General features: G+C 46.8%; 1 protein-coding gene across 3 annotated transcripts in view; it reads left to right on the top strand.

Annotated features, from left to right (window-relative positions):
- The window catches only part of HAL (histidine ammonia-lyase), a 146,798-nt gene that overhangs the window by 25,134 nt on the left and 94,616 nt on the right, over nucleotides 1-27,048 (top strand). For all 3 annotated transcript variants that reach the window (XM_069629828.1, XM_069629830.1, XM_069629829.1), the window contains exons 3-8: nucleotides 3,297-3,324; nucleotides 10,605-10,679; nucleotides 10,794-10,866; nucleotides 10,952-11,018; nucleotides 22,874-22,911; nucleotides 23,001-23,126. In XM_069629828.1, the coding sequence (XP_069485929.1) occupies nucleotides 3,297-3,324; nucleotides 10,605-10,679; nucleotides 10,794-10,866; nucleotides 10,952-11,018; nucleotides 22,874-22,911; nucleotides 23,001-23,126 (407 nt within the window). The remainder of the gene's footprint in view (nucleotides 1-3,296; nucleotides 3,325-10,604; nucleotides 10,680-10,793; nucleotides 10,867-10,951; nucleotides 11,019-22,873; nucleotides 22,912-23,000; nucleotides 23,127-27,048) is intronic.

Below are 27,048 nucleotides of genomic sequence, written 5' to 3'. Positions count from 1 at the left end.
TCAGGTGGAGGAATGTGCTGTGCAGTAATGGGGGGATCTACATAACTATTCATAGGGCATGGCTCGGTGGTGTGCTGTGCAGTAATGAGGGATCTACATAACTATTCATAGGGCATGGCTCAGGTAGAGGAATGTGCTGTGCAGTAATGGGGGATCTACATAACTATTCATAGGGCATAGCTCGGTGGTGTGCTGTGCAGTAATGAGGGATCTACATAACTATTCATAGGGCATGGCTCAGGTAGAGGAATGTGCTTTGCAGTAATGGGGATCTACATAACTATTCATAGGGCATAGCTTAGGTGGAGGAATGTGCTGTGCAGTAATGGGGGATCTACATAACTATTCATAGGGCATAGCTTAGGTGGAGGAATGTGCTGTGCAGTAATGGGGGATCTACATAACTATTCATAGGGCATAGCTTAGGTGGAGGAATGTGCTGTGCAGTAATGGGGGATCTACATAACTATTCATAGGGCATGGCTCAGGTGGAGGAATGAGCTTTGCAGTAATGGGGGATCTACATAACTATTCATAGAGCATGGCTCGGGTGGAGGAATGTGCTGTGCAGTAATGGGGATCTACATAACTATTCATAGGGCATGGCTCAGGTGGAGGAATATGCTGTGCAGTAATGGGGGATCTACATAACTATTCATAGGGCATGGCTCGGGTGGAGGAGTGTGCTGTGCAGTAATGACTCCGCGTCTTCCCGTTCTTTTTCTTTTCCACGAAAACCCTCCCACCTCAGAAAAAGGGGAGAAGAACAACGGGAAGAAACTCAGGACACCGTACGGTGGCCACAACAAGTCGTGGGAAAAGAAAGGCAGCACGGGCCAGAGGGGATGACCTCTGGACCTGGTGCCCAAAAGGATGATATTATGATTACGTGTATTGTTTATGTTCCCATAACCATATCTGTATCAATAAAAACCTACGGCCTTTTATTGCCAACACTTGACCAAATATTTGTGGTGTAATATTTCATGGGGTGGGAGGGGCAAGGGCCGTAAGGCATGACGCACATACCGCACAACAACATATGTAAGTCTGCTGCATATGGGTTCAACAGTTATGTGCAGTAATGGGGGATCTACATGACAAGATGTGAGTATTTTAACTGCTCATCAGCACCATGATGTTTTTGACCTAGATTTCATCTTCTAGAGTTGCCTAATTGGTATAGTTTTATGATTTTTAGTGTAGTAAATTGTTGCTTCATTGGCTTATGCGAACAAAATGTAGATCACTTATTTTTTAGATGTGGTTTCCTGTGACTTGCACCATCTTGTTATGCCCAGATTCAGATTGGTACGGTGGGGTGGCCGTGCTTTCTCACTTAAAGCTTCTGGAACACATTACCAACTAGCCTCAAACATCATCAGGAATTTAGATATGGACTTAACCCTTTCCTATTCCGTCATTAGAACCGCCTTGCCCTGTACAGGGGCAGGGGTTTTGGGCCGTACAGCCTCTGTTAAGCGTCAGAATGCCCTTTGATGGTGATTATTTGAGCTATATATTTATCGCCATACCATCCGCTTCAATGATTTGTGTAGCGTCCATTATGGGCCATTTCAACAGCACACCCTAGAGGCCATTAAGGTAGCCTGCAATATGTGCCGCTTGTCTAGCGTCCGGTATGGGCCTTGGTGTAGTGTACTTCATGGGCCGTTTGTGTAGTGTCCCTTGTGGGCGATTCGTATAGCGCGCCCAATGGCCCATACAGGTAGCAGGCACTGCAGACCACATCACCTCATGTGTTCCAGAATGTGGCACCCTGAGCAGCTATTACCCTTCCTCCAGTAACTTTTCCAGATTTTTGAGGGTGATCGTTGTAGCCTGGCACTGCTACCCTTCACTTGATCCCTGGCACTGCTACCCTTCACTTGATCCCTAATCTGTGAATGCATTGGAGCCATGCACGGACCTGTGCATTTTCTGGGGCATTGGAGCCATGTACCGACCTGTGCATTTTCTGGGGCATTGGAGCCATGCACGGAACTGTGCATTTTCTGGGGCTCGCTTCCATCTTTTGACAGCTCAAGGATAACTGAAGCCAGGATTGGCCTTTGAGAAGGTGAGGTGTATCCAGTTGGCCCACTGACATGGTTACATATTGACCGGACAAGGAGGCCTGCATCTTGGAGAGAGAAATTCAGGACTGCCAGTGACTTGCAACCCACTAGGATCACAACAGTTAGTGCAAAAAACTGTGCCTTGCTCTGGCCACACATTGCTTCAACTCTCGCCACTGTCCCTTTGTCAAAGGGAGGGCACACGTCCTGCCAGTCATGGCTTTTTAGCCAATAACAAGAGGAGCCTTTTCTCATTTTAAGTTAGGGCCTACATGTCCCAGCATGCAAAGCAACGTTGGTTAACATTCAGAATTCAGTAGTCCTCCTGTACGTCCGTATACTAACATGTGACTCACCTTCAAGTGTCTGAACAACGCTGCACCCCCATACCTGACAGAGAGAATGGTTAGGAGAATTTCGACCCGCCCCTCCAGAGCAGCCAACTCCCACTGCCTAGAGATACCTAGATTTAAGTTAACCAAATCAGGAGGAAGTAGTTTCCCGGTAAAGGCAGCGCAAGCCTGGAACGCATTCCCTTTAGCCCTGGGAACTGACCAGTCCTATCTTGGGTTCAGACGCAACACACTAAACTGGCTGCGTTCTAAGGGAGGACAGATGATAATATTCACAGGTGCTCACCATGTGCATGTAAGCAACCCACTGTATCATTCCAATGTACCCTGTTCCTTCTGATTGTATTCACTGTATTACTTTGTGTGTAGCCAAGCTTTAAGTATTCTTGTATCTGCTGCGCCCAGTTACCTAAGGGTTCGGTGCGTATTACCAAGTCATGTATTGCCATGGTACCGTTTTGGTAAAGGAAATGGGGGGGGGGGGACTGCGGGGAGGGGGAGGAAAGGTGACCCTCTTGGCATAGTGTCACTTGGCCACGGATGTGTAGAAAACTACACATTGGTATGCAAGTTACCATCTCCAGACCCCAAGGTTCCACCTAAGCACGTATCCATGGCTTCGTCCAGGGGAGTTGCTAGGTCTGGAAAAGACCCGGGGCTAAGCTGATGTCGGTACTGTTGGGACTGGGGGCTAGCTAGTCTTTTGGCTGTAGCTCCTGAGATTCTATCCGGGGCTACAACCAAAAGACCAGGGGCTATAGCCCCCTTAGCCCCCCCCCAGCAACGCCCCTGGCTTCGTCTATATAATTGCTTTTTTAATGTTTTATTTCCGGTGTGGTTTGGAATGTCCTTAATGCGCGCACAGATACAGCAAGTACCGGGAACCCGAGCAGGTAGGTTCCTTTTAATACCCGCCTCTCTTGTAAGCTGATAATGATGTACAGACTGCACTCCTGCTCTTCTCTGAGCAGGGCATGTCTCTGTCCTTGCCACGCAACCGAATGTGCTGCACCCCTGGGCACAGCCAAAGGGGGGCAGTTTGTAGGGCAGCGACCCCTCCCCCGCCACCCCACCCCTCCCCCCCACTGATCATATCTGGAGGAACGGAGGAGATCCGAGCCTCCTCTACTGCAGAAGGGACACCCCTATTGTAATCTGCCCGGGTCGCGGGAGAGGGCATTATGGAAAAAAGACCCCCATTCAGCACCTTAAGAAGAGCTTGCATACCTGGATCTGGGGTAAGATGCCTGGGTGCTCGTGCGGGCTGTCTTCAGAATTAAATTTGGGGGTCCCCTGGCCGTCTGATGGGAAAACGCGTCTGTGGCAGCTGTGTGGTGCATTGCTTATAATGGAGAGGCTTCCTGTTGCAAACTCCATTGGGAGAATGCCTTGATTTTTTCATTGTGGTTGCTTAACATGACCCCTACCTTGAAATTCATTCATCGCCAAGCATGTGCCCTGCACCACACCAAAGATCTGAATGCAGGGTGAAACATGTCTGTAATAAATGATCTTTTAGAGCGCTCTGTCTTTGGCTAACATGTATACACGTAACATATATAACCCTACCTTAGGGCTTCAATCTGTAGTAAAATTCTAGATCAAGCGAGGGAGGGAGGAGGTGAGTAGCTGCAGATTATTACAGGATAGATTTATTGGCCTCTTCGCAGCAGAACAAAGAAAGGCAGCAATATGGGGAGCTGAAACAACAAATGACCACTGAAGAAAAGCTACTGAGCTTTATTTGCAGGTAATGCCAGGTCTGTACGTACCACCCCAAAAACTCCCTTATCTGAACGAGCGCCAACCGGCCATTCCGGGGTAAAAGTTGAGGACCTGCCCCTCCGCTCAAACCTCCATGTTTTTTTTTTTTTTCTAGACTTCAAAATGAACCCTGGTGTTGCGACCTTGGATATACATCCACTCTGAACGAGCCCCTTATCTGCCCCGGCCTGTTTCATCATCCAGTGGACACAAGTGTTTATTTTACTCTATTGCCTGCTGTCAAAAGGGAACCTGGGCTGGGAAGTGAACCTGCTGTGGATGACCTCCCTTGCTGCGGGGGCGGAGGGAGGGGGGTGAGGGGCATGTTTTAAGGATATTGCGCTCATAAACACGTTTCACAACGTGCAAAATATGCTGTCAAGTGTCGGATTGGGACATAAATCCGTCTTGGGCACCAATAAGAAAGTGTTGCGAAATTACAAATGAAAAATGGGTACCTTTTTATGACGGACTCCTCAAGTAGTCGGAAAGGGGAAGTTAAGGTAAAATCAGTTGAAAGTTTATTTGGTAAGTGACATGGGTCAAAACCAGCTGCACAGTATAGCAGCTCATTAAAGTGGCCCACACTACCCTCCCCCCAAAAAACATAAAAAACAGACCCACTTTGACCCAAAACACGATCCCAGACTAGCTTTGCCGAGTTGAACCCGACGGGGTTCACTCGAACATGTCCACACGTCCTCACTCTTAGTTACAGAGGTGGAGTGTAAACACATCTGTATTCCTACAACTGCAAACCAGTACTACTTCTCTTCCCCGCGCCTCCCCCCTCCCACGTGACATGGATGCTGACTTCAACAATGTCACTCCCCCGCCCCTGTACTTCACACAGTGCCGTACCTCAGTTAATTTCTTCTATGATTCTCTGGGGTCCGTCTGTGGCCTCTCCGTCACATGCGGAGTTGGAGGTTCCTCTCTCCCTCTCTGAGGCGAGGGCATCTGCTCTTCACTGGAGTCTTCACCGTCACCCTCGTAGGAGGGGTCCCACCTTTTGACTTTCGGCTTCTGCACTCGACGAATGGGACGTGATGATTCCTGACTTCCTTTTAAAATGTGAGGAGTTTCTAGTTGTGCTTCTCCTTTACCTTTCAGCCGAGACGAGAGATCCCTTCACGTGCGTCACCGTCATTGGTTCTTTGCCAAATGCAGGCACATGTGAGGCACTATCGCAACATCTCCTACTTCAAGATCGTTTTCTCGTGCCCTCTTGCTCTCATCCGCTCTTCTTTTCATGTTCTCATTATTCCTTGCGTCATGTTCCCTCATCTCGGCATCTCCTTTATATCTCTCATCCATGCTCGTAATATGTGGTATTCTCGTGCGTATGTTTCTTCCGAACATCACCTCAGATGGTGTTTTTCCAGTTGTGCTCTAGGCTGTGCTGCGGTAGTCCTGCAACAATTGGTATAGGACCTTCTCCCCGTGTTCCCCCGTATCTCCGTGCAATCTGGCCGTTTCTTTTGGATGTTACTCCTAAAACGTTCTACCGTGCCATGGGCTTGTGGCCAGAGTGGTGTGATTCTTCTGTGCACAAAGCCCATGTATTCCGCAAATACTTTGAAATCTTGTCCTGTAAAGGGGGGACCATTGTCTGATTTCACAATTGAGGTATGCCATAGGTGGCAAACATCCGGTCCAGCGCAGGTATGGTGTGATAAGCTGACGTGGATGGTACCAGTTGTAGATCAGGAAAACGAGCATATTCGTCTATTCCCCCTCCTTCTAGGGGTCCAAAGAAATCTATGGTGATCCCATCGGAGGCCTTTTCGGGGAGATCCATCATGGCATGGTTTGAGCAGATTTTCTACCTGGGAGTCAAGCTGAGGGAACCATATTTCTTGTCGTAGCATCCGTTTGGTGGACACAATGCCCCTGTGTCCTTCATGTGCTAGTTCCAACACTTTCCTTCGCAGAGACCTTGCGATCACTATCTTAGTTCCTTTTTAATAAGAGTCCTTCCTCCGTCCCGGCCAACTCTTCCCTTACAGCCACCAGGCTGCTAATGACTTGCTGAGTTTCAGTGCTCGTGATTTTTCCCGCCTGTTTGGCTTGCTTCCATTGTACACCCTGGTCGTTTTCAGTCTCGTGCGCGATTTGATGGGGGCTTAAGCCTTCGGTGTCTTCTCATGCACTATATATGTATTGGTCCGCAATGGAGTGTGTGAGCTGGGACTCCTTGCGGAGGCATCATAGAAAGTCAGCTGGATTGCTGGGCGATGGATGATGTGAAAACTGTAGTCTTGGAGCCTCAGTGCCCACCTGGCAATCCTAGGGGGCATTTATGATTGGGGGCTTCCATACATAGAGTAAAGCCTGGTGGTCAGTGACTACTGTGAATGGCTTTCTGTATAGGAAAAGATTAAAGTGCTCGCAAGCCCATACCACACCGAGGCCCTCTTTTTCGTCTTGTGAGTAGGCCGGCTCTGTCTTAGATCAACTCCTGCTGGCATAGACAATGTGGCGCGTGCTGTTGTCTTTAGGGTCGATCTGTGTTAAGATGGCGCCCAAGCCCACAGGGCATGCGTCAATGATTAGTTCTGTTTCCTTTGTGGTGTTGAAATATGCCATGTTTTGGGCACTTGATATTCTCTGTTTGATATTTTTTTCTTTTTTTTTTTTAAATGCTTCCTGTCACTCTTCTGTCCACTCAAAGGTTGTTTGCTGCTTCGTGAGCGCTTGAACTGGTTTGCTTCTGAGTGCGAAGTCTTGACTGTAACGGGTGCAGTAACTTGTAAGCCCTAGGAAGGATCGTAAGTCTGAGATGTTCGTAGGTGGTTCCGTTTCAGTGAGTGTCGTTACTTTCTCAGGATCTGGGGTCATGCCCTGAGCTGAGAACAAATGTCCAAAGAAGCGAATGGTGTGTTTCCTGAACTCACATTTTTCTTTGTTTAGTGTGAGGTGGGCTTCTTCCAGGGCCATGCATACACGGGTGAGAGTGTTGTCATGCTGTTTTTGATCCTGTCTGAAAATAAGGATATCGTCACTGTAATTCAGGGAGTTGGGGATATGTTTTATAACATTGTGTACTTCTGCATGAAAGATTTCGGCGGCTGAGGACATGCCAAATCTAAGGCGTTTGTACCTGTAGGGGCCTAGGTGGGTGATGAACGTGGTTATGTAGCGTGAACCTTTGCTTAGTTCAAGTTGGTGGTATCCTTTATTAAGGTCCAACTTCGAGAGTACCGCAGCACCATTCAGTAGGTGCACCATCGAGGGGCTTGATGACGTTCCCTTAGTATTGCTTCGTTTGGTCTTCGCATGTCAACGCATATTCGGATGTCAGAGGAGTCCTCCTTGGGTACTGGGACAATGGCCGACACCCGCGGGGTGGGGCCTTCCGCCGGTTCTATGTCTGCTTCTAGCAGTTCGTATAGCTCTTCCTCCACTTGTTTTGAATGTTCCACAGTATTCCGCGGTAATGTTGAGCTACTGGTGGCACTAGTGGATCAATGTGTAGATCAATCTGTTGATCTTTGATGGGAACAGTGGCTCTATTTTCGCAGCAGGGTCCAGATATTTGTGCCATAAGTCTGTAGGGCACATGTATGAGGTCCATGTCAAATGCGGCTTTAAAACTAAGATGCAGCCACTGTCCTTTGCTGCTTCTAGAACATGCATAGGTATTTTCTTTGTTTGCCCTTTGTAACTGCATGATGCCATAAAGTATCCTCTGCATGGCACTGGTGTTTTTGACCCATAAGGGTAGATGTGTACCTCTGCTGGTCGGGGTCGCGGAGCATGGGGTAGGCTGTCGTATACCTCTTCACTTATGATGTTTACAGTCGCTGCAGTGTCCACTAGGAATTCAGCCGCCTTCTCATTTATCTGGAGGAGTAATACTGGACTCTGTTCTTTTGCTATCAGGTTACCCAGTGCATGTAAGTATCCTCCTTTTTTTTTTTTTTTGTTTTTTCATTGTTGTTTTTTGTTGGCTCTTCCCGAGTTCTCTCCTTTCGTATAGAGTCTTCTTGGAACTACTGTCTGTGATTGCTGAACGAGGTACCGCACATATCTTTTGGGCCTTCTCCTGGGTCTGGATGATGTCAATTTGTTTGATTGCCATTCTCCCGACATCCTATTTTGTGGCTTCCTTTCATCGCTTTCTTCTCTGTGGCGTCGATGAGGTGGCTCGTAAGGTTTACTTGATGTCCTGTCCTTGGGAGTTAAGGGGGCTTTGTGTTTGTCACTTTCTGCCATGTGAGATTCGCCCTCCATTGCCTTCACATCTTGCTTGGCTGCGGTACATGCGGCATACCGGTTTAAAATGGTTGTGTCTCCCGCCTCCCACATGCCAAGCACTGTTGACCAATGGCGGGGCCGGTCCCTTCGTGGGGGAATTTGCATCCGCACCTGTAGCAGAAATGTTCACCAATACCTTTGCTTGCATGCGTCAAGTCTAATTTGTGTATGCTCTCGAATTTTTCATGAGTAATCTTGATGTCACTGAGCCTCTCCACTTGAGATGCCAACGCTGCCTCTGACCGTGCAAGGCACAGTATTTCTTCTAGGGAACAAGGCTTCTGTAGTATCTCTTTCTGAAGTCGGCGCACTCACATCCGGCTATGATCTGTGACCGTAGTGCTTCGTCGTTTGAGTAGTTATTGAAGTGAGTGTTTTAGTTTGAGCCTACGACGCATGACAAAGTGTCCATTGATTCTCCTTTGATTTGTTTGGTGGTATGAAAGATATGTTTTTCGTAATCTACATTAGTGTGCGCCGTGAAATATTCTGTGAGAGCTGCATTGGCATAGGTATCTGTTGTTCCTGTAGGGAATTGTCCACAAATCTTCTATGGATAATGGATTCGTGATGGCAGGGCCGCTGCTTGCGTGAGGAGCACTGTGAGATTGTCCTCTTATGACATCTTGGGGGTTTGTTGGCTAAGTTCTATGGGGGATTGTAGAACTTGTTGTGGGGAGGGCCATATGGTGCCTTGTTGGCCCTTTCTCCTTTTTATTTTATTTTTCTCCACCCCATGTTTCCAGCATGGGTCTGTTGGGCTGGTGTCATGAACAGTATGCTGTGCCCCCAATGGCTTGACTGACCTCTTGTTTGTTGCATGCTCCTTCAGCCTTGTGCTGCCGGGCTTTGAAAATGGCCTTCCTGACCACTTGTGGGGGCTCCTGCTGCTGGTTTATCTCCGGGCACACGTGCGCAATCGAGTCCTGGTACAGAGGTCGTCATTTACTTTCTCTCGTGCCTCCTCCGGCACCCAGAATGAGGCAGGGACTGCCACGTCCCGCGATCTCCCTGCTGCTGTTGATGCAGGGCCAACGGGGCTTCCATGCCAACGATTCCTCACACGCCTTGTGAGGGGCAGAGGGAGGGCCAGCGGGACTTCCACGCCTACGCTCCCGCCTTCCTTCAACTTGCCGCACTTCCAAGGTGGGGACCCGACACATGTCGGTCGACCCGCCTCGTCACCAATGTCAAGTTGAACCCGACGGGGTTCACTCGGACCTGTGGACACCAGAGGAGGAATGTAGACGCGCCTCTATTCCTTTAACTCCAAACCAGTACTACTTCACTTCCCCAGAGCTACGTGGCTTCTTCCATGTGACATGTATGGTGACTTCAACAACGTCACAAGTTTGTTGGGTCAGCACTTCACACGCACAGTGTCCAACTGCCCTATTGGCCAGTCTGAGCCTGCTGGTGAGGCGTTGCGTTAATCCACATGTGCGTCACATCCGTGTAGTGGGTGGGGCCAAAGTAGAGACTGGTAGGAAAGCTAAGCAGGTGTGACAGGGCTCGCTGTGGAGAGCACCGCTGCGCGCTTGCTAGTACAGGAACAGGAAATGGGACCAGCAGTACTTAATTTGTTGGGGTGTTTGCCAGGGCTCAGCCCTGGCACTTATTTTTGAGCCTGTGCATTATTAGCCTCTAATTTTCTGACTCCCTCAAATCTCTCCCACAGACTGTGCTACCCACCAAAACCCTAAAAAATAAGCTTATTTTGCCAGTGCTACACTCCCTGCGTTGGCCGTAGCAAAAAGGATTGCATTAAATGTTTTGTCCCTAAATTCTTCCTCCTTTCCCAATGAGCACTTTTATCGACTAGGCCTCTTAGACTCCTCTGACCCAACCTCCCTCCGCACTCTTCATAAGCACAGGGAACGGGTAGGGTTCAGATTTGTCTTTAAATACTGGGCAGTCCCCACAGCGCTGGCAATAGATTAATACCACTGCATCCAGAACTCTCCAAATGGTCCCGCAACTCTTCCAATTTGTCTCTCCGCTCTGCTTTTGTAATGTATTCTTCTTATATCCCTGAGGACTTCCATATGGGATATGAGCGCTTCTAAATGTTTTGCACTGTTTACTTTTAAAATAAAAATATACTTGTGAGCTATTGTTCAAATATCTTGAAGTAACCGCTTCTGTCTAGTATATTTACTTAGATGGGGACAGTTTGACGACAGAAGATTTGGTGAATTTGGGAAAAGGACTCTACAAAATCAAGGTAAGAGCATTCAGAGTTGCGTTCTCACCACCTTACGATTTTAATCCTTTTTAAGGCTATTTACGGATGTGGCATTGATGAAGCAGTGCATTTTATAGTTTTTGTTTTTTTAAGCTAACTCCTGATGCTGAAAAGAATGTAAAAGCGTCTGGAGAACTTATAGAGAGCATCGTCAAGGAACAGAAGGGTATGTTTCTTCTAAAAACCATGCATGTTTCGGCTTGTTGTTACTTCGACAGGAGCCTTACTCTGTCTGTCTCTTTCCTTTTTAGTTGTGTACGGCATCACCACTGGCTTCGGGAAGTTTGCTCGGACTGTTATCCCATTCAGTAAGCTCAAGTAGGTTTTGGTTGACTTTCCTATTATTGACTGCTTTTTCCAAATGTATGCAAATCTCCCAAAAGACTACGTTTCTTCCCCAGCTTTGAGGGTGAAGATGCAGTTTAGAACTTGCAAGGGAGAGGTTTCAATTCAGGAAGTTTGTGATTTGTGAAGCCGCTGTGACGAAATATGGTCCAATGGCCGAATTGACAATGGTGGCTCCCGAAGACGTGGGTTATAATCCCAGTTAGATCACCTGACCATATTATTTGAGGTACCCAGTCAATTTACCGAAAACATTAGAGTGGTAAATTTCACGAGTACAAAAATACCAAAAAACACTGAAAACATTAAATAAATATATAAAGGATAGTGGGGTAAAGGGGTTAAAATGGGTTGGGATGGGTTTGGAGTGGCGTTATAAGGGTTCAAAAACAGGGTGATGGGGGGGGACCCCCAAAATAAAAACATGGTGTTTTTCGTTAGTTTGTCTGCGAGGAAATGTACCACTCTGTAATGTCTGTCGTTAAAATCACATATAACCATTGTTGGTTTGTAGGTCAAAGGTTCAAATTTTTTGGGGGGGACCCCCTCCAACCTCAGTTTTTGTGGTAAAAACCACTTTTTTTACCTACACGGAAACCCAAACAAAAAATATAATTTCAAAAAAAAAAATCGAACATTTGGTTTTCGATCCTACTGACTCTCACCTTTTGCATTCAAACCTTTTGTAATCGCTCCTTTAACTGGACACCACCATTGTTTGATGCTGGGGAGATCACTTAATCTTTCAATGATCCGATTTAAACAATCACAGAAATTGGGAGTGCTTAGGAGCAGTAAACATGCCAGCACCATGTCGTGTGTAAAATGAGGGGTAGCCAACTTGTCACTCTGTAGATGTGTTGGCCTACAACTCCCATCAGCCACAGACAGCAGTCAGTGCTGAGGGAACATGGGAGTTGTATGCCGAACATGTTGGCTAGCCCTGTCCTACATGTAACCCTTCATCCCCCTTTATTTTTGTCTTTTGTTCTTTATGTAAATAAATACATGGATGTCAAAAGAACAGTGCATGGCACTGGAAACCACCTTTTTGGGTGAGGGCAATGCAACTGTCCCTAAAAAAGAAGTGTGTTCGGATGGCCTTGGTCCTGTGCAAACATGTACACCATCTATATGGGCTCAGGTGAATAAATGACTAGATAATTATTTCAGTCCCTCCACTCAAATGATTTATATTAAGGGTTGGATGACAGTGCAATACTTCCAAAACGTTATAATAAACAATGGACATTAATAATACTTGATAATGAAATGTGCTCTCACACACGGATGTTAATCTAGGCCACCTCAGGAACAATGTATTAATGGAGTGTCAGAAAGCAATGGCACAAAGCTGCCGGAGCTGTAGAACCTTTCCATGCAGCTACAGTGTAAACCGTTTAAGTGCACACCTGGGGACTAACTAATGCTGAAGTGTAGGTATCCTACCTAAATATTCGCAGACACTCTCCGGCGAAGCTCTCACAAAGGACTCGTCCCTGTACATCTACCCCACTGTGGACTCACGCTTTAGACCTCCCACAGCCTTCGCATACCTAATTCCTCCTTATGAGGTTTAAGAGTACAGCATGCATTAATTATTATTACTGCATGCGGTAATCCTAGAACTCCTTCTGCTTACAGCAATACTGCCAGTGAGGTGGTTACAGGTAAAACAATCTGCATGCAATATTTTGTGTGTGTTTTTAAAAAAACTTTTTTAAATCCACTTCCTTTTTTGTTTTGAGGACGGACATGGAATGTGCGCTGTGATGGACTGACTGCACGGGGCAAACTAATGCAGAGAAGGCCATTATTGACGCATCTGTGTTAAAACACTGCCTGGCCCACATTGGGTGGTTAAAAAAAGGCAATATTTAGACTCTGTTTTTTTTCTCTACCGCAAAACCAAAAAGTGGCGCACGTTCTGTGGTGTGAATACATATGCAAATTAGAAAATGTTGCCCCACAGTTCCTTGCAAATCCTAGAACATGCCCTGGTCTGCCTTGTGGCCAAAGCTGGTCCACAATAAGGCCATCAACCTGAGTTTGGCGGTAGAGAAAAAAAAAGAGAAAAGGTGATGGCTGGAAGGTTTTGAATCGATCATAACCACTGGTACAGCTCTGGGCAACCCTCCAGACCATAGTTTTCAGCCTGCCATAACAAGTCCTTAGAGCAGGGGAAAGAGACCGTATACAAATCAGACCGAAAGCATCCCCTTTCTGCCATCACCTTTTGATTTTTCTTAAGTCTCCCCGAGTGGCACGGGTATGCCCAGACGTGAGTCACGTGCCTGCTGTGCCTAGACACCCAAGCTGCTCCTCATCATGAGGCCAAAACATGTCTGGGGATGCTTGTAGTCTCACGCAGAAGGGATGTGACCTAGCAGTTCGGGCTGGACTGTCCCTTTGGGGTGGGACCAAGGCTGATTTGCATATGGTCCTTCCCCTTCTGTAATGGCTAGGAAGGCTGTAAGACATTGTCTGGTGAGTTGCCTACAGCTGTGCACGAGGTTATGATTGATTCAAAGCCTTCCAGCCAACACCTTTTGGTTTTTCTCTACCAACCCGGCTTGAAGCCCTGATTCTCGAGCAGGGCATACACTCTGGCCACAAAACAGACTAGGGCATTTTCATGGCCCTGGCGTGAGATGGCCCCTGATATACACATGTATTGACATCACAGAACACACCGTCAATCTTTGATACTCCAGGGCATTGTGGGAAGTTACTCCACATGGTTGTTCACATGTCTGAAGCCCTGAATTACTTTGCAATATTAGGAGCATTTCGGAGCCGGGTCGGAATGTATTCGCCCTTCTAGGCGCAGTATAGAAGCCGCACAGCCCAATGGCGGCCATGAATGTATGCCATTTCAGCCTGGCACTACTTTTAAGGGTTTTCACCTTTTGGTTCCTTTTATATAATTCTCTAAGGATGTCTTTGCATTGGGGACTGGGCAAGCCCACAACACCCATGTGCATGTATGAGAAACTTCCTTCTCCTTGGACCTGGCTCCCCCTCCCCCCAGCACCTTCTCTTCTAATATTCGGACTCAGTTGGGCACCCTGCCTCGGCATGCCCACCCAAAAAGTGAGAAGCGGGATAGGTGACCCTCGCGTCCAAATCCTGAGGATGTCCGAACGAGTATATGTGGTTCATGGTTGCAAACACTTTAATGTTAGGGTGATTCTGTTCACTGAATCCAGTGTGTATTATGTGCTGTGTTTCATGCATATATTCTTTTCATCATGTGTGTCAACTATAAAAATATGTGCATTATATATATGGTCCCTTTTGTTGATATATATCTAGAATTACAACCACAAGTTGTGCATTTGCTAAAGGCACCTCTTTGGTGGGCTCTAGGCCTCCCAAACTGCTTCCATGCCATCCGTGTTGACCAATTGCAGTCCAGGCTTCATCACCCACATTATGCATCGTTTTGTTGCACGCTATCCCCGATCCTGTTCGCAGGATACCATCAGTAGGTGCCATTCACAGCCTGCCTCCATGGAGAATCCACTGACCTTGCTGCATTAAACCAGGATGAATGGATCCTGGCCTTGCAAAGTTCTGACCCTACATATTTAACTGGGGGTAATGGTTTCTGGCCTTGCAGTGTTAACTGGAACTAATGGGTTCTGACCCTACAGAGTTAACTGGCAATAATGGATTCTGGCCCCACTGTGTTAATTGAGAATGATGGAACATGGACATGTTCTGTTTAATTGGCAATCCTTGATTCTGGTCAAGTTGTGTTAAACAGGAATAATTATTTCTAACCCTGTCGTGTTAACTGCTTAAATTGTCATTTGACCCTGCGTTAAATTTACATGAGTGAATGTGTCTCCTCAACGCCTTGTAAAATGTTCTTTTAAAAATAATGTGCCTTTAATCCTCCTCCAAAAAATATGTTTGGCAAAATACACTCGGGCTCTCTGTAAAGTAGTTTGAAATATTTCTTAGCCTGGTTTGGGCGATGTTGCTGGCTGAATGTACTATGCCTAATTTTACTGCAATGTTTACAAAATGCCCTGTGCAAAGTGGTCTTTAAATCCTATCAAGTTGGGCCTAATAAGAGCAGCTTTCCAGCTTAAAGGTTTGATTGGGTTTAACCATGTAACCGTTACCACTGCATTTGCCAACATTTCTTCAGTGGAAGGCACTGTGATGAGTCCTGCGGATCACTCGCCAAACCCCTCCCTAAAGTCTCCTCCTGGGTGGCCAGGGAAAGGCAGACACTTCCCGCACCTCGTCTTGGGGTGATGTTCTGCACGAGGATCACCTGGGAGGAGATTAGGCCCAGGGTGGTGAGGAGAACCCGTGGGATGGGACACAGTATTTGTCTTTAAAAGGTAAGAACCTTTTATAGGTACCAGGGCACATATTGGTTTATTGCCGCCATGATGTATCTGAACCACACATTAAGCCTTTTGATGTGTTTAAAGCTGGTGTGAAATCTCTAAACTTCTGAAGAAAGGAAAGGCTGTTTGAAACTTTTAAGATTAAAAATCTCCCTTCCTCCCAGAGGTAAAGTGAAAGGAAACCTATAAATAATGGCTTGAACAAGCTGCCTTCCCCTTTTCAAGTAAACGCTTGTGAATTTTTCTTTAATGCATTTGAGAGAAGTAAATCTGGTTTTAAAAATAGAAAGCTGACAAAAAAGCCTAATTTTGTTGGTTGGGACTACGAGCCCCTCAATACTCAACTTGCTGGGACGAGGAAGAGTGCTTCAGATGTTGATAAGCCACTCTTGAGGGAAGCAGAAAGGCTTAAAAGGCCCCTCTGGTGCAGGCCATTAGATGGAAATGGAATTGGAATAGTTTTGGCAATAGCAGCAGCAGAAGGAGAGCATGTTGTTGGAAGTCTAAGTAGAGGTTGGTGGAAAGAGGGGACACCAGGACTTTCACGAAGCAGATTCCAGCTGCCTGTCCTGCGAGGTTCCTACCCCCCTCCCCCTAAATCTGAAGAGCAGAGGTTGCGCAGCAGAAGGGAGACTGCTTTTATCAACATCAACCTGATTGCAGAGATTGCACAGCAGGAAGCGTCCTGGAGACAGTGGCTGAAAGTTGTAATACAGCAAAGGGTCCCAGGAGCGAGATGAGCTCTGTGGCTGTGTGGCAGGAATGAAGACACCTTCACCGAGGAAGGGTGTATGTTACAACGAAGCCAGAAGCAGTTTGAGTCCTGCAGCATGCGAAGGGAGCTAGACAGAAGCCAGTGAGTGTTGCAGAGTGCTCTGATCTCTTGCGTGAACAAAGGCAGGCAACTGTAGCCAAGCAGAATCGCTTGCAGCAGTATTAAACCAACCATTCATTATCGGACAATGGAAAAGCCACAATAGTAGCACTGGCGTATGAATGAACTTTAATAGCACTTGTGTAAGAGTAAAACGCTCTGAATCACGTTAATTGAATACTAAAACTGATGAGACTGGTTGGGTGTGCTTAAAAGTGAGTCTAAGGTAAAGGTTAACCAAAGAGTTAATTGTGAAGCAGTAATCTAACACTGAAGTTAAGTGACCGAAAGTTGTTAATTGTGAGTTCTAGGGAGCAAGCATTTCCCAAAGCCAAGCCGGGTCCAAGTATTGCTAAAGCCTAAAGTGTTGTACAAGCATTGTTTAAAGCCAAAGAGACTAACAACAAGCATACAATTAAGCCGATCTGGTTGGCAGGAAGTGAAAGGGCGAACGCAAGATTGTAAAAAGGTGAAGCTTGCTGATTGTGATTGTTTCCTGAAAATTGGTATAACTCACATTGCCAAAGCCAAAAGGAGGAAAGGTCGAATTGCATCCTTAAAGGCATTTTGGTTGTTGGTATTACAGAAAGACAAGTGGCAAAGAGGCTGCCCGCCTGAAAGGTGAATGTTCAGAGGAAGAGTGCCTTGCCTACATGAAGGTGTCGAGGAGCACTAATGTGAATATTGTCTTTTCTGAAAAAGTCACAACATTGCAAACTATCAAAGCTGCGGTAAAACGTTTGGTTGTCAGTAGATTTTAAAACTTCAGACGCACAGTTGAATGTGGAACACCCATCGAGCAGGCGAGTAGACCTGAATGGGGAATCCTTGCAGAAGTTAAACTTGTATGATAGTGATCCAGGTGAAAGCCAAGGTACTGCGAAGTCATCCTGACCAAGATATAAACTGTGATTTATGGTGCTATAAAGGGAGAACTGAAAAGAGCTAACAAGAAGCTGTTTCTTTAATTTTTCCAGAAGTTGTTTCTTTGATCCTAACAAGGAACTGTTTATTCTTTGACATTCATATGTTGTAGCAAAGCATTGTGGCCTAGAACACCATTGATGCTATTTGATGAAGTGCAAATCATTATTCAAATAAGAAGAGAAGTGTTTCTGTTGGTTGAACATTGGCTAACAGAACTTTTTTGACAAAGTGAAGCAGCCAAGAACTGAGTTGGAACATTGGTGCAAACCCAGATGTTTCTTTTTGTTGAAAGTTGGAACTGAATCTAACTTGAAACCTGGGGAAGGGGAGTTCACCCAGGTTATAAAGACAGACTGGGAATACATTGGAAATACAATAATTGATGTGAATTGCCATATATATTTGTGTATCTTATGTTTTAAGTGTGAGGGCCAGATATCCCTTGTTTGAGTGTTAGTGTTGATAGGCAGGGAAATCCTCGTCGGGGTAGGGATAGTGAGGCATTGGTTGAAATTTATAATTTTATACAATTGCATATTTTGGAAAATCATGCAAAAGTTGGTTGTCTCACATTTCTGACCCATCACAGAACCAAACTCCAGGCCAGCAGAATTGTGTGGGGGGGGGGGGGGGGGTTGGGGAGAGGAGCAGTGCTGTGTTGGGGGAGGAGCAGTGCTGTGTTGGGGGAGGAGCAGTGCTGTGTTGGGATAGGTGGCAGGGTTGGGGGCAGGTGGCAGTGTTTTATGTAACCGTTTGATGTTCAAGAGCCTTTTTGCACGTGTGTCCTTTCAGCTCCTGGACAAACATTGTGGGTGCGCCCCTGCCATGCCGACCACCTCTTCCGGATTGCGCTCACACAGGCTGGGTCTGAAGCAACTCGTCCACCCTGAGGTCTCGCTCCGCAAGAAGCATATCACTTTATGTAAAGATGCTTAACCGCACGCAGCACACAGTTTTCCCCACTCCGTCTCTCGCCAACATTTTAGTAACGGCAATGTTGCTCACCGACTAACCCATCTCCCTTCATTTACAGACCGCAAATTGCCAAGAGGCCATCAAAATACCAATGTTCTAGGATACGGCACAAATGTATCACCCCCATCTAAATTTGCTTTAATTGTGCTGGAATTTCCCTCCTGCCCACGGGAACCCTCCAAGTGGCCCATGAATTCCATGACCCGCCCCCAAGAAAGTCTCAGATGTACGGTTTCCCATGTTGGACAAGAAACCAAATGTCACAGTGGTCTCTCGTTACTTGCGACTGGCCCAACGAGTGAGAGTGGTGCCCCTCCACCCGCACACCATCTTATCTTAAGGTAAAGACCAGGGCTCCATCTACTACGCCCTCCCCACACTGAAAAATGTAAAAAGGGCATCTGTGTTACAAGATCCCTCCCTGCCCCTTACACAATCTTAAAGGTTACACAAAATAACCCCTGAGATTTCTCACATGAAGTACAGCACATATCTCTGCTCAAGGAAACCCCATAACCCCCTCTACGCCCCCTCAAAGAGATAGTATCAAGAACAAAAACCAAAGAGGAGCCTGCCCCGGCCCCCCCAGGCTGCCGGGCCACCCGCTTTCGCTCCAAGATGATATAACCAGGTAAATCTAGAGCACCACATTCAAGACCTTGCATTCACAGGCCAACCTCTTCACCCGTGCACCATTGCACCTTAAAAATATCACATACAACAGTGCACATTAACTCCTTAGAATAGCTAAAAAAGAAAACAATCCAGCTCATTGCAAAAACAATGCCTCTACACAATGTCCGTGTTGGATCTGTTTCCTTTGGCCAGGCCTATATCCCTGGTGTTAGTTCGGGGTCATGGCACCACCTGCGATTCAGAACTGATGACCTGGGAGCTCTTGAAAAGCAGGGGATGGCACGCACGGATCGCCGTACAGCCTCTAGGTATTGCTTGGCTAGAACACCCCCCAGTGCACGCCAATGTGAATACTAAGGGCAGTGCATTGTTCTGCCCATTTTCAGCCCAGTGTCTCCTTTCACAGAAAACTGTGCTTTTATGGGTATACCTTTGTTACTCTTAAGCAAGCTTCTAAAAGGTCGTGGCTGCTGATATAATAAGTTCTTAAAGAAGGGTGCCTTCCGCCACCTAATTTATAAGCAAAGTCTTCTGACAGCTAGTCTGAACTACAAAACCCCCCAGCTGCTTGCTGTGGTTTAATGATACAGTACTGATCATTTTGCTACTAATGATACAGTACAGATCGTGCTTGCTACTGTTTAAAGTACTGATCATGCTTGGTACTTCTTAATGATACAGTACTGTTCATTTTGCTACTGATGATACAGTACAGATCATGCTTGCTACTGTTTAATGATGCAGTACTGATCGTGCTTGGGCAGCTGTAGAATGCAGGTTGATTTGACCTTCATCCGTAGAACAGGAGCGTGTTCCATTTGTCCCACGAGTCTCGCTGGATGACTTTCAGTTTCACACTTGGCAAACTTGGGTGTGCTTATAGACTATCTCCCTTCCTCTTTTACTGAGAATTCAGTGTTTGGGTTTATAAAGAAACGTGCGCGCATAGTTCAGTCAAGGACAGGAGCAGCATTTTATCCTCACGTGCTAGATCCTGTAGCTGTAGCTGCTGGCTACATTTGTGAGATTCTTTTTGCAGGGAGCTGTCCTAGCTGTCCTGCCCTAAGGTTTACTCCCTAAGTGAGAGTTCTAAATGCGTAGACGCTTCGTATTGGCTACAGCGCCAAACCAGATATTTATTTAATGGGGAAATAATTGCAGAGTGATGATCAGTGCTTCAAAGTGGCCTCCCTTGAGCCAGTACTGGCTTTTCAACCACCATCCCTTTCAATTCTGGGGCTTGCAATGTAGTTTTCCTCATAAAACGTAGGCACCATCTCCCAGCATGTAGAGCACGGTGGGCAAAACACGAAGAACTGTCACAAGCTGTCACATGGGCTGTGCCCACTTCACCATCGACAATAAGAAACTCTGTTTATTTACTGACACAGTGCTGTGTCTACTTGTTTATTTCATACACATGTAGTACTGTGACTGGTGCCATGAGATTGTGGTGTTCTTTCTAGTTTGTAACCCAGAGTGATCTTTTTCCCTTTGCACCTGTGAGCACCACTGCTATAACAACCCTTGTAACAGGGCCTATTTCTTTTGTACGGGGCCGCCGAGTGAAATTCCCAAGGAAACCCGAATATGCTGTCAGAGTTCTTCTAGCACTGTTCCACTTAGTCTACAGCCCTTTTTGTGTGGCGCGTTCTTCCTCCTCGTCCCATGTCTGTTTTCCTCCGTCGCTACCCATCCTCTGGCCCCCTCACCCTCCTCTGTTGCATTCCGCTTCCAACACATCTATTTATCTTTGCCACTCGGGCCTGAAATTGCCACAGAAGATGTCTTTCTGGTTAATGAACCATCTATAATTCTTGTCGGGTTTGGTTCCTTCAAATTTCACTTTTTGGATCCTGCCTCTACAGAAAACTGGTGGGGAAAGAACCGAGATCTGCCAATCTGGCATTCTCATTCTTGCCAGATGAAGGATAAAATTTCTCCAATTGGTGCAACGTTGAGACTTTGCCTCTTCTACATAGTCAAAGCTGGCGGTTGGTGTTCTATGCCAATCGCTATCAATCCAGATAGTTCAACTGAGACTCTGCAATTTGCCATGTGCTTCTGAAATCTCTCCCATTCCACTGAGAATTCAGTGGTTCAATTTAAATGAATATATTGGTTTCAAGGAGGACAACATATGGAGCCTAAAATTAGAGAGCTAAGAAGCAGTAGAGGTCCATGCATGTGCCAAAGATTTGAGGCTCCGAAGGAGAGGGACAGCAGAGAAGACGGAAAGTATAGAAGAGATTAACCTAAAGTATGGTACCATAGCGACTCGTCAGGGAGGAGGATGAGAAAGGGGTGCTCGGGGCTACAGATGGGAACCAGAGTTGGAGAGGAGAAGAGGACTACAGCTGCAAAGAGGTTCATCTGGCAAATTTACGGATCTGTCTCCATACCAGCCTGCCCCGATCCAGTCGGTTGAGAAGCTCGTTAGACCAAATTCCTTGTGGAATCTCTGGGGCTCAACCTAATGAGAGCCGCCGACAACTGCTTCCATGATCACGGCATAGCATGTGTTGCACAGAGGACCCTGAGGCTCCGCTCTGCAGAGAGTCTCACAAGGATTGTGGAGGAGGACCACTATCTACTCCCCGCAAAGCCAGGAAAAAGTTATGGGGCACTGTGGGGAACCGAGAAGCCAGAAAATCTATGTATGTAGGGCAGCAAGCGTAGCGGTGTCCTGGGGAGCAACCCATGTTTTTATGATGCCCATAATTACAATCTTGGGGATGTGAGAGTCCACGCGGTCAGAGGTGGTGCGGGGGATTGTGGTTGGGGGCATGCCATCTACTTGGGGTAAGAGTGGTATAGGAGGAGGGGGTGACAGCAGAGTTTGGGTGGGGAAGCGAAGGGAACAGATGATATTGGAGCATGAATGACAGCCAGGATGCCTTGTGTGGACAATGAGGAGGACGGGGGTGAATTGGGATCAGGGGACCAAACATGAAGATACAGGGCCACTAGCACTCAACATCCATGATAAAGGGCACTGGCGCGTCCAGAGTGTTGCTAATCCAAAGGAACATGTGAAATGAATCTTGAATGTAGTTAAAAGTGTTGCATTTTCCATATACGCCCACGTATGCAGACAGCCATCTGCACGTGTACTTTGTGCTTGCTGTGCTCCTTAACCCGAATCTACAGTTCTGGGGCAGCTGTGATTGCCATCATCTACTCCAAGGATCTGCATTCTTTGGCTCTCCGGATGTTTTGGACTATAACTCCCATCAAGCCTAGCCAGTATAGTCAATGGTGTGGGGTTCTGGGAGTGGTGGTGCAAAACATCTGGCGAGCCAAAGGTTGCAGAGCCCTGACAAACGGTTCTGCTCTATGCAACTAAAACAAAGTAAAAGGTAAATTGGACTTCTAATGAAGGGTTAAAAAGTCAGGAGGTACACATCTAATGTTCTACTAAAAGTAATGTGAACAGTTGGCAGGGGGCAGGAAGTTAAATGACAAAAACAAAAATAACCACCAAATGGATTGTTTTTCTGAAGAATGAAATTCTGCCCAAATGTTTCATATTTTTGGGCTTTTGATTTGGTGATCGGGGAGGGGGCTGTACGCCTGTGCTCACCAGCTCGACTCACAACCTGTGTGTTTTTTCTTTTATTAAACTTACTTATTTCTAGCCATTATTGTACCCCATGCTCCAAGCACCATTTTGTCCCACCTCCTGCTTCGGCCGGATCTAAACTCCACTGCTCCAAGTCGTTCTTTTTTATTTTGTTCTATTGAAGGAGTTGTAAAAATTGGCTCTCGAGATGCTTCGGGCTATGATGATTCCCTGATCATTGACTGTTAGCTAGAGATGATGGGAGTTGTAGTCCAACAATCTGGAGAGCCATAGGTTGCAGACATCTGAGCTAATGTTTTATTGCATATGACAGTTGTATTATTTTTTAGACAAGTCACATGCAGCTTAGTTATTTTCAGTAGACCTAATTTCCCCTTATTTTCAGTGTTATATATATATTTTTTGCTGTGGACTTTGAATCCCTGAAGCATTATAATGTTTAATTTCTCTCCCCATTTGCTACCAGGGAACTTCAGGTGAACCTGGTCAGATCCCATTCCGCAGGTAATAAAAAAGGAAACTATATGCATATTTTCTAAAAGCCACTGCCATTGAGTGACTAACGTGCCTTGTTTATCATCCCTTCTTTGCAGGTGTTGGCAAGCCGTTGTCCCCAGACAGGACCCGCATGCTCTTAGCCTTAAGGATCAATGTCCTCGCGAAGGGATACAGTGGGATTTCGCTCGAGACCCTACACCAAGTTATCGAAGCATTCAATGGTAAGCTGGTACCTGCTCACGAGATGAACCTTTCGAAGGAGGACCCATGCAATGCTCCGCTCATGGTCAAAACTTAGAACTATCCAGCTGTGGGGTGCATGCAGCTCTGAATTTTTTAGAGGGGCTTCCCAGTCTCACAAAAGAGAATTGATGACATGGCTTTTAATGGTCCGCCGTCCCGAGCCTAGGTAGGCCTGAGCTAAGTGAGGACCCCAGTGAGAGCTGTGGGCAGTTAAAGGCCATGTGCGCCCTCCACTTCAGGGGAGAAAGCCATTCGCGCCCCAAGGTTAATCCGGAGTGCAAAGGGTTTCTTTTTTTTTTTTAATTCTCTCTGCCCGGAGCACACAGCCCCGGTCCAGCAGTGAAGTGGGGAGGCAGGTATTGGTGGGGGTGGTGGGGTGTGGGGGGAGGCGGTTTGTTTTGTTTTTGAGAGGTGGGGAGGCTCCCTGTTGCCAACCAACATTCGACAAAAAAAAATGGTGCCTGCTGAGGGGTTACCTAGAATCCCCTTTCTCGCTGCTCCTGTAAAATCTCTGTTGGTGACAAGCATACAATTATGCATTTATTGTTTGTATGTATAGTCCACTGCTACTATGGTCGTGTTCTACCGACATTTGTGTGGATTTTTTTAATTCTTATCGCAGGCTGTTACCACAGCAGCGGTAACGCACAAAGTCACCATTGACCCAAAATGGTGGCTTCGTTCTTTTATCGCAATTTATTTTGTGCTGGTCATTACGTGGTCCTTCTTTTGCCATCATGGGTGGGGGGCGGTGTTTAACTTTTTAACTTTTGTCTTTGGCGGGAACCCTTTGCGTAGCCCTCCGAGGCTCCCATGTGTCTGCATGGACAGGAAGCAGGGGAGGAGTCTGAAACTCTGCTATGAGGCTCCCGTGTGTCTGCAAGGACAGGAAGCAGGGGAGGAGTCTGAAACTCTGCTGTGAGGCTCCTGTGTGTCTGCAAGGACAGGAAGTAGGGGAGGAGTCTGAAATTCTGCTATGAGGCTCCCATGTGTCTGCAAGGACAGGAAGCAGGGGAGGAGTCTGAAACTCTGCTATGAGGCTCCCATGTGTCTGCAAGGACAGGAAGCAGGGGAGGAGTCTGAAACTCTGCTGTGAGGCTCCTGTGTGTCTGCAAGGACAGGAAGCAGGGGAGGAGTCTGAAATTCTGCTATGAGGCTCCCATGTGTCTGCAAGGACAGGAAGCAGGGGAGGAGTCTGAAACTCTGCTGTGAGGCTCCCGTGTGTCTGCAAGGACAGGAAGCAGGGGAGGAGTCTGAAACTCTGCTGTGAGGCTCCTGTGTGTCTGCAAGGACAGGAAGCAGGGGAGGAGTCTGAAATTCTGCTGTTCTTTTTCTTGTGGTATACCTCCCTGGAACCAGTTCCAACTGGAAGTCTGGCTGTCATGAAATGACGGCCTCCCCCCAAAGTTTGAATGTTGCATGAATGTTGACTGGCTGGGTTAAAAGGTGAGGATCCGGAGGCAAAAAAGTCGACCACTGGAACAGAAGAATCAGAGAAGTTTACCATAGATGCCTGGAGCACCTTTCAGTGACAGGTGAAGCCCGTTGAAGTACTGCTGCTGTCCTGACCCCATTTTCGAATTGACAGGGGAAGAGGACGACTTCCTCACTTGGATTTGTGTGAATAATCGGTCCTAAAATGACCTGCAAAATGAGCCATCCCGCGACGTGCTGCAACCTTCCTGGGCTGCAAACCGCCAATATCCGGGGACATGCAACCACTTTGCAGTGCATCATCTCCTGTGAACAAACTCTCCCGAAACTTTGGTGGACTTCTTCAGGACCTCGAGAGACCAGAATGTCAATCAAACAGCCATGCAGGACAGCAAGTCTCCCAGTTTAAACAGGCTGTAAGACAAAGGGCTGCAGAGTTTTGGACTCCTCCCTCGCTTCCTGCCCTCACAGACACTGTGGGGCCTGGGTGGGGAATCCACAGGATTCCCGCCGAAGATAATGTTAACACCAAGGATGTTCCCACCCTGGAGGTCAGGGGAAGGAACAAGAAAGGACAAGGAACACTGAAATGGCGAAAAAAGATAATCGGGCCATTTTGGTGAAATGAACACCCATGAGTATCTTTACCGGGGCTGTACAAACAGCCTGTGGCAAAGGTGCGCCGAATAAATGGTTCACTGCCAGCAGCCATGAAAAGTAAGTTTGTCCTTGTGACCTAAATGTTACATTAAAAAAGAGAAGGAGGCTACCCACAATCCCCCCCCCTCCAGCACTCCACATAGGGCGGGGGGTGCTCGTCTCACCTAATAATGTGTAAAAGGGATCCAAAGATCCTTTCTACCCTTGGGAGCTGTAGTTCTCACAAGGTTAGCCAGAGATAGTTTAAAGGGGAGCCCAAAGGGCAACCCAGCAACAATGGGCAGTATGTGCCAAAAGTTGTCAAAGAGGATACAATTAAAAAGACACTATGGAGAGTCTTAAAAATGGCAGCCATTAAAAGACTGTGTGAGTGTGGATAAAGTTCCAACTCATGGAGCTATAGGGAGAAAGAATCTACCGGTCCAGCAAAAAGTGTTATCATTGCTATGAAAATCTCACCTAACACTTGGAGCCTTTGAAAAGATGCCAGAGCTGCAGACATCTTTGGAGCATGAAGAATCCTTTGCTGCACATCCGTTCTCTCGAAAGCTGCTGAGACGTCCCTCCTTTAGTCGCCACGACCAAGGTACAGGAGACCGGGTCCACAGCTGCTGCGCCGTGAAAGATTCCATCTGCATCTTCTTCACAACTCTGTACATACCTCAAGTCATTTCGTCACTCCTATGCTGCTGTAGTGCCGATTCCGGTGTTTGATGTTCGCCCATACCATTCACCAAGGCCAAACCCATGCTCACCCATAGGGAGCCTTTCCCAAGGTCCCCGAAACCTTTTTGTCCCTCTAAGGCAATCTACTTATTTGTAATTGAAGACCCCTTTGGAACACCGTTCCTGCTGCTGTACCACATCTGCTTTACCTCCAATCTGACTGTGAAGTACTCCTACCTAGATATGAATGGGCTGCTTAAGTCGCAAGGCCTCTGACAAGTATTACAAGCTTCTTGAAGTACTAATCTGCTATTATTTGTGTTGAATAACGTTTTTAATGCCTGCAACAGAACATGTTCTGAGTAGGTATAAAAAGTTATTGCACTTGCCTTGTACTTACTCCTAACAATTGGTTTACTCACCTGATTATTGCATTGGTTTTCTATTGTGTTTCTTAGTTTGAAATAGTACTTACCTGAATATAACTGTATCCATGGGGAACATAAAATAAATAACTTTTACTAGAACTACAAGTGTGTAAGAGTTTCTTCGGGCCCATGTACTTACTGGGTTTATTTATTTATTTATTCAGATTTGTAGAGCGCACGTCAGCCCGGGGGCATCGCGGCGCTTGTTACAGAAATGTCTTAGTTACAAATAATACAATACAGATAAAGCAATGTTAACAAGGAATACATTATTTACAGTGGGAATATGGTATTTGTACAGTAGCAATGCAGTATATTTACATGGATTCGCAGGGGTCACCTTATTGTGCAAGGAAAGGGGTCTTCAGTTTCCTGCGGAAAATCGGGAGCGAGTTTTCCGCCCTAATGTCTGCAGGGAGAGCGTTCCAGGTTTTGGCGGCAATGTAGGGGAAGCTTAGGCCACCAGCTTTGGCTTTTTTGATGCGTGGGATGCAGAGTAGGTTGGTGTATTGCGTTCTGGTGGGACAGGCAGAGGAGGGTTTGGTGATGGTCTCAGATAGATAGGACGGGGCGGAGAGAGTGAGGCATTTGTGGGTGAGGGTGAGGATTTTGAGTGTGATCCGCTCCTTGATCTGGAGCCACTGGGCTGAGTGTCTGGCCTGGGAAATATGCTCTCTTCTTGGGATGCTGAGAGCGGGCCGGAGCGCATTGT

Source organism: Ambystoma mexicanum, chromosome 12, assembly GCF_040938575.1.
Source record: "Ambystoma mexicanum isolate Mex_15411 chromosome 12, UKY_AmexF1_1, whole genome shotgun sequence".
NCBI classification, from domain to species: Eukaryota; Metazoa; Chordata; class Amphibia; order Caudata; family Ambystomatidae; genus Ambystoma; species Ambystoma mexicanum.
This window is presented reverse-complemented; position numbering and strand designations above follow the sequence as displayed.